The following is an 8,265-nucleotide window of genomic DNA, read 5'->3' on the forward strand; positions in this document are numbered from 1 at the left end:
TAAATGCTGTTGATTAAAGAATTTAGATACTGATGGATATAAACTTAGATTGAACGATAGATGTAGATAGATAATTAAGAGAGAAAAACTAGATGATGTTTTTAGTGGACTGTATTTCTTTAAACTGAACAAAAAGTAAACATGATATAAAATAAGACCAGCTGTTAGAAACAGTGAATTAGAAAAAATAACTTTAAACATTCTCCCCCCCATTGCACCGAAGGAGCAATAAATATTAATCACTGACTTCAATTGGAAGAGGACAAAGCTTGACTATTGGTCTTTTCAATGAGGTACTTGATGTTCTCAGAGTGGCTACTCGGGTAAGTCCATCACGACCTGGATGAAGTTCAGTCACTCTTGCTAGCGGCCACTTTGATGGTGGTAATTGCTCATCAACAACAAGAACAACTGATCCGAGTTTTATTGAACAGGAAGGAAATCTCCATTTGTATATTGCTTGAAGTTGTTGAAGGTACTCCCGAGACCACTTCTTCCAAAATGATTCCAACATTTGGCGAGTTAATTTCCATCGAGTAAGTCTTGATGTGGGTTGGTTTTCTTGATTAGGTTCTGGGATAGTAGTTAAAGATTCGCCAACTAAAAAGTGCGCAGGGGTTAGGATTGCTAGATCGTCTGGATCTTCTGTAAGCTGGCAGAGAGGGCGAGAATTGAGTACAGCTTCTATTTGTACCAGCACTGTCGAAAATTCTTCGTAAGTTAGTAGGTGGGTCTTCATAACTCTTTTGAGATGGTATTTAACTGATTTAACACCAGTTTCCCAATGACCTCCAAAATGTGGAGCAGCAGTGAGTTCCAGTCGAGGAATCGACATTGTCTTGAGAGGAGCTACTTTAGTTTTAGAAATAACTAAACTAACAGTGATATTTTCACGATTAACGATTCTTAGGTAGACTACAGCACTCATTGCAAGCTTAGAAGCATCTGAAAATCCATGAATTTCTACCGAAGATAGTTGGGTAAGACCAAGATAACGAGGTACTTTAACTAATGGCAAATATTGTAGGTCAGCTTCAAGGAGTTTCCATTGGTCTTGCAAGTGATTAGGTAAAAGTTGGTCCCAATGAATTTTTACTAGCCAAAGTTGTTGCATGAAGTGTTTGAACCTTATGATAATAGGAGAGACAAAACCCAAGGGATCGAATAACTGACCTATTTGAGAAAGAACGTTTCTTTTCGTGCATTTGTCTTTTGGACTTAGAGTAGGAAGAAACTGAAAATCGTCGCTGAATCGATTCCATGTAAGTCCAAGAGTACGTATACTGGAGGATTTGTTTATCAATAAGGAATTGCCTTTTTCGCAATTACTTTCCGATATGTATGATAGTACATTTTGATCATTGCTGATCCACTTCTGTAAAGGAAAACAACCTAATTTGCAAAGCTCGTCAGTCTGTTTTACTACTTCTCTGCACTCTTCAATCGAGTCTGCACCACCAAAAATGTCATCCATATATCTCCCTCTTGTCAACATTTCACTAGCTTGGGGATATGCATCACCGTGATCGACGATAAGCTGATTCATTGTTCTTAGGGCGAGAAAAGGAGCGCATGATAACCCATATGTAACAGTCTGTAGTTGAAATTTTCTAAGATGACCATTTTCCATCCAGAGAATTCTTTGAAGATCTCGATCACTGGGATGTACTAGAATCTGGCGATACATTTTCTCGATATCAGTGGCAAATACGTATTTATAGCGCCTAAACCAAGTGAGAATATCAGGTAGTTCTGTTTGGAGTTTTGGACCACTGTAGAGTACGTCATTCAAAGATAATCCTGAACTAGTTGGGAATGAGGCATTGAAAACTACTCTTAATTTAGTCGTCGTGCTAGAAGGACGCAAAACACCATGATGAGGTAGGTAATATATGGGAATGGTAGAATCTATTTCTTTAATAGTTTCAGTCATGTGACTAAGGTCTTTGTATTCTTCTATGAAATTAGTATACAAGTTTTTGTATTCAAGATCGTTTGAGAGACGAGTATTTAGCTTTGTTAAAATTTGAAAGGCTGACGATTGAGATTCTCCAAGCTGATTGACTGTTTCCTTCAGGGGAAGTCGGACTTGATAGCGACCGGAAGGTTCTCTAGAAAAGGTTGATTGATAATGTTCCTCACATACTTGATCATCAGGAGACTTGACTGATTCTTTAATTTGAGGAATTTCTTCCTGTACCCAAAATTTTTGAAGAAAATCATCAAGTTTGTTTTCAATCAAGCAATGAAACATTGATGAGGTAGATTTATTTTCCGTCATTCCAGTAGGTCCAGACAAGATCCAACCGAAAATTGTTGCTTGTGCTACTGGGGAGAGGGGTGGACCTTTAATTAGACCAGGAAGGATAATAGACGTGTAGATGTCTGCTCCTAGGACTAAATCTACAGATTCAGACTTCATGAAGGCAGGATCAGCTAGTTGAAGTCCCTTTATATGATTCCACGATGAATGATTTGGTGTTATCGATGGCAAATTTGATGTGAGATTTGAAAGGATGTGACAAGATAAAGAGCAGCTAACTTTGGTATCATACAGAGAACTAAGATTGATTGAAACTATACCACGAGTGGTTGGGGCTTGATGTCCACCGATACCAACAAGAGATACTGAGGAGTATGAACGCTTCAGATTGAGAGTTTGTACTAAGTATTCACTGATGAAAGAGATTTCAGATCCTTGGTCGATTAAAGCTCTGGCAATAACACTATTTCCCTCAGGACCAATTACCTTAACTTGAGCGGTTGCTAGGAGCACAGATTGTCGATTAATTTCCTTAAATGGAAGCATGTGATTAGAGGAGACGTGTGAGCTTGATGATGTGTTATCTGTAGATGAGATGAATTTGTTAGGGATGAGAGAACTTGACTTTTTTATATGAGGTATATTTGTAGTCTGGCTAACAGCGTCATGAATTAGAGTGTGATGTCTTTTCTTACATTGTAAACAAGATTTATTTGAGCGACAGTCCTTTAACAAATGTGAACCAAGACAGTTGAAACATAATCTTTTGTTCACAAGAACCTCTTTTCGTTGACTAGGTACTTTTTCACGAAACTCCTTGCAAAATGCTAAATAGTGATCTTTACTACACAGTTGACAATCATTTCCTATATTGGACTGAGATTTTGCTACAATTTGTGCTGAATGTACTTTAAGATTTTGATGAGGTTTACCTTTACATTGTAGTGTAGTTACCGTTACATCGCTTGGTGGTGTTGCTCGTGACTCAATACTTTCCAGGGCTCGAATACGACCTTCGATGAAGGTCTGAAGATCTTCTAGGGTGGAGGGTTCTGTTGAGACTCCGTAACGAATCTCCCATGCTTCGTGTGTCTCTGGGTCTAGTCGTTGTACAATCATGTACACCAAGATGTGATCCCATTTATCTGTAGGAGATCCTAGCGCTTTGAGGGAACCTAAAGACTCATTGATAGTAGACATGAGGTGATTGAGACCACTAGCAGATTTATTTTCTAGAGGTTTTAAATTAAATATATCATCCAAATGCCTTTTGATTAAAACACGTTTGTTTTCATATCTAGTCACAAGTTTTTCCCAAGCTGGCATGAAATTTTCTCCTGTTATTTGGAAATTGGTTAGCAATTGAGCAGCATCACCTGACAAACTGGTTTTGAGATAGTGTAACTTAGCTACATCAGTTAAGTTAGGATTTTGGATCACCAGTGAAGAAAAAAGATCATGGAAAGGTTTCCAAGACTGGTAACTTCCTGAGAATTGAGGTAGAGATATTTTAGGTAGTATAGGTTGATTTGATTTACTCATAGAACTAGATGTATTGATATCAGATGTGCTTTGATTTTGTTGAGAATTTACCGATAGCTCATCTAAGAGAACAAGCATTGCAGATTTGCTTACCATATATGCTTCAAGTGCTTGACTGTAGTGATCTTCATTTATGTAGGCTAGGTCTTTTAGTATGTCAGCTTTTGACTCACATATTTTCTCGTGATCCCTCTCGAATTTCCTCCATTCTGCTTCGATAACATCAATCCGGGTTTGTACTTGAGGCTTCAATATAGTTGTTATATCCTTTTCCTTGAAATAGTCTGTGGCTTTTTCTAAGATTTTTAAGCGTGTTGCTTGAAGACCTAGTTTGGATTCTAGGGACATAACTTCAACTGAGAACAGGAAATTTTCTTGATTACTTTTATAACTGAATTGAAAAAATAACTGTTAATTACTTATTTATTCCGGGTCAGAAGGACCAAATGATTAAAGAATTTAGATACTGATGGATATAAACTTAGATTGAACGATAGATGTAGATAGATAATTAAGAGAGAAAAACTAGATGATGTTTTTAGTGGACTGTATTTCTTTAAACTGAACAAAAAGTAAACATGATATAAAATAAGACCAGCTGTTAGAAACAGTGAATTAGAAAAAATAACTTTAAACAGCTGTAAACATTTAATTATTTTTAGCTCCATATATTTGTAAAATATTTATCATTGGGCAGGTTAATTAAGAGGATTGCATATACTTTTCAGGAGGGTATATTTACATTCAAACATTTTGAGTGACAGCTGTGGTTTGTGGTCAACTAACTGCGAGTGACATTTTGTGGTTGGTTTACCGATTATTGTTGTTGTATGTAGGTGTATTCAATGTAGGTCTTGAAAATGATTCCCAAAAATGTTCTTTGAATATTACACTCATTATAAATTCAAATGTTTATAATATTTCAATTTGTACGTCAACTGCTACTTAGAGTTAACAACAAATTGTGTAAATTACAGTATATTCACACCATGCAACACCCTACAACACCGTAAACGTTGGTAAACTTTAATCACTTTCGATTCGACATTTTCCTATCGAGGAGAGTATATAAAATTTCTAATAACACTTGAAACATATTTAAACTTATACTATTTTAAACAATACGGTAAATATATATTAAAGATGGTAATGGTTATCGATTTCAATTGGACACTTCAATCATCATCAGACCTAATAGACGAATTGCAAGAATCTTGAATGGCGTCCCTACTTATATCCATTAGCTACCGGAAGTACTGGCCAAGAAATTTCTATTTGTACACTTGTAATCAAAATTTACTCGTACATTAGTCAGCGTATTTCTATTTTTATTTTTGTCTTTATATTTTTAAATATACAATTTTATTTTATTTTATTTTACATTTTAACGGACAGCTCCATTTTGATATTAGGTACAATTTAGGGCAATACAAACAAGACTTACTTAAAGCTAATTATACAATAATGTTGAGTTAAAAACAAAAAATCAGAATAAATTAATAAAAAAAAAAACGGCAACAAAATGGAAAAAAGACAGCGGCTGCAACAAAACATGTGAAAATAAACAAAACAGTTACAACAAAACAAGTCTATAAAAGCGTTACAATAAATAAAAATAATACATTTGATTTGAGTAGATAACAATAATATTTAACAAAAAAAGTTTAAATTCATTAACAAGAAAAAACAATTCTTCCTAAGCATTCTTTACATAGCCTTTTTTACAATTCGTATATCAAACGGACACAACAATCTAAAGTGTATCCATCCATCCGAAAATTCACAAGACCGCAGCACAGACAATAGAGTAAACCATTAAAGTATTATATTGTCTGTGACCGCAGATTTAGATTCATGCCGTACACGGAGCGTACAAATTCCCACTTAGGGAAGCCAATAGGAATAAAGAACTGGACACCATTAAGAATATCACACAAAATATAAAACTCCTGCCAGGAGTCAAATTATTGATAATGCAGCTGTTTGTTAAGAACAGATTTTTATGAATTTAAGCTTCCTAAATATGGCACAGTAGGATCAAAAGCATATATAAAAAATATTCAATCAATTACATACAAATACATTTATAAATTTTTATTTAGTAAAATTTACAAAATGTATTATCAAAACATAAATGTGAAGCATTTTTTGCATTTATCGTGTGATGGTTGTAAAGCCATACAGTCAATTGAGACAGGCAAAAGTTTAACTAAGAGGTCTAAAGTCACCTAAAGTCCTTACTTTCAAACTTTTCACTGAGGCGGAAATATTCATTAAACAGCTTATCAGCGGTAATCTTGTTATCAGAGCTTTACAATATAAAGCAATTTATAATCCCTTAAAACTTATTACCCAAAATTGATCAATTAAACTTTGCCAGTTATGATTTTTTGCTTTTTTCTCATTTTGGTTAGACGATTGTAAATAATTACTAATACAAATGTTTCGGTACCAACCACTTCTTAGTTTAAAACTAAACAAGAAAAGTTATTTTTACATAAAATGGATATATAAAAACAAATAATTTAAAAATGAAAACATTAAAATTAGTAAAGAAATTTCAGATTAATATGCCTTCTATGCATTACATTTAAGTTTAAATGAGTTGGTTTAAAGAAGTTTAGTAGCTATTTAAACAAAATTTGGTCCGTGACCTGAAAAGACCCACCTGCCATCTACGCAATGAACCCTTTTAGAAATTAATTAAGAAAATATTTTTTCCAAGGACAGGAGTATTCTACTAAAGGAGGAGATGGATATGCATCAATGCTCTTTAGCCATTATTGACTTTTTTACAATGATCAGCAGGTCAGTACTGGATGTAGAGTAAATAATGAGTGTGTGTGAACGCTGAGACATGTTCACAACGAAGAAGGAAACTAATCGAACCTGGCTTAGCAGTGTCTGCATTATTTTGTATCCTACTCGTATTTTCTTTTGAGAGACCTTTGAACCTAACAGAAGTATAAAAAATTAAAATTATGAATTTCTGTTTCCATTACCCAATAGTAAATCTTCAGCTATTGGACGTAGGCAAAGGTAGATATGAAAATCTGACTGAAGTGATTTGTATCTTAAATCACACCATGAGTTTAAGTGTAGTTTTTAAGGACAGCAGACTTAGTCACAGGAAGTTTTTATGATAGAGATAAGATTATTGTATTGGTCCAATGACCAAATAAATAATTAGAACGAATAATAGTTTACATGCTTGTTTCACGAACAAGCAACACAAGCATTTCCCGTTTAAAAATAGTTAATCTGTTCCAGCTGTAAGCACAGAGCTTGTAGCCTCAACCGTGTCCGCTCTACTTACTTAAGTACTTGAACATGTAAATGAGACTGAGAGGTTTTATTTCTTTGAAGTTAAAATTATAAAATACCAAGAAAATATATTAGGTTATATCTGTTACGGCTGATGCATCACATTCTGGAAATATTTGTAATCAAACTTCGAAAATCGCTATAACAATAATGAAATCAGTGATGAAACTGGTCTTTACTATAACACCTTTTCATATAACATCAACGTAATAAACATGCAGTTAGTATCAAGAAGGATGCTAAAACAAAATGGAATTACTAAATATCAATCCGAGAACATAATCTGTTTAAATAATTAGATAATTGAATTTAATCACGAAATGGTCCTATTTATTTAGAAAATGCCACTCAATCAGCTAATTGAGTCACATTTCATTGAAACGATTTTTTTATTCTCATTAGGAAGGCTAGGGATGTCAATTTATACTAATGTGTTATATAAATAAATGTTTATATGATAAAATAAGTGCATCGTATGAGGAGTAAGTTATAAGGCGTGTACATTAATACGTCTAAAAACACTTCTAAGGCACGTTTAATAACATCGTATGTAGGCATATATTGTATACACAAAATGTTGTTATGGCTGATCGATATAATTGCTGCACATTACTAAACATGCTAGTAAACGATTTTAAAGACAATGTTTATATTGTAAACTAAAAAAAAAAAAACAAAAGATAGGCAAATGTCTTGAATACGTGGCATTTAGTTAAATCATAAAACAAACATACAACTTCTTGAAGCTTATAGCCTACAACACTTTCCCTTGAAGTAAAAACTGGCTTGGTACACCTGGTAAATTATGGATGTAATAACTACATCAGTGTTGAAGTCAGTAGTACACTTAGATAAATAACAAATTTGAACCAAATTTGATACAACGTTTTTAAACAGACTTTGAGTTTCAAAGCTCTCTGATCCAGACTTTAAAGTGGTTTTCTGTAAAACATTATCTATTTTAATAATGGAGACTCGGTTTGATTAAGTTTTGGCTTTATGTAACAACATTTATTCGGTATAATGTCCTTTTGTTTTCGAATCTATTTATTGGTGGTTAAAGTAAACATTACCATTTTGTAAACACAGTGGCGCAGTACACAAGGGTACATAAAGCTGTATACACACAGTATATA

At 33.8% G+C, this 8,265-nt stretch overlaps 1 protein-coding gene across 1 annotated transcript; it reads right to left on the bottom strand.

The window, feature by feature from the left end:
• Window positions 1-235: 235 nt before the first annotated feature.
• On the bottom strand, window positions 236-835 carry LOC128989359 (uncharacterized). Its single transcript, XM_054411247.1, has one exon. The coding sequence runs from the start codon at window positions 833-835 to the stop codon at window positions 236-238; it is 600 nt and encodes a 199-aa protein (XP_054267222.1).
• Window positions 836-8,265: the final 7,430 nt, after the last annotated feature.

Source organism: Macrosteles quadrilineatus, unplaced genomic scaffold, assembly GCF_028750875.1.
Source record: "Macrosteles quadrilineatus isolate MER2022 unplaced genomic scaffold, UCM_ALF_1.0 Scaffold_3__2_contigs__length_128488019, whole genome shotgun sequence".
Lineage (NCBI taxonomy): Eukaryota > Metazoa > Arthropoda > Insecta > Hemiptera > Cicadellidae > Macrosteles > Macrosteles quadrilineatus.

Coding starts and splice junctions, on each gene's coding strand:
- LOC128989359 (XM_054411247.1), bottom strand. CDS start 835: ATGTCGATTCCTCGACTGGAACTCACTGCTGCTCCACATTTTGGAGGT.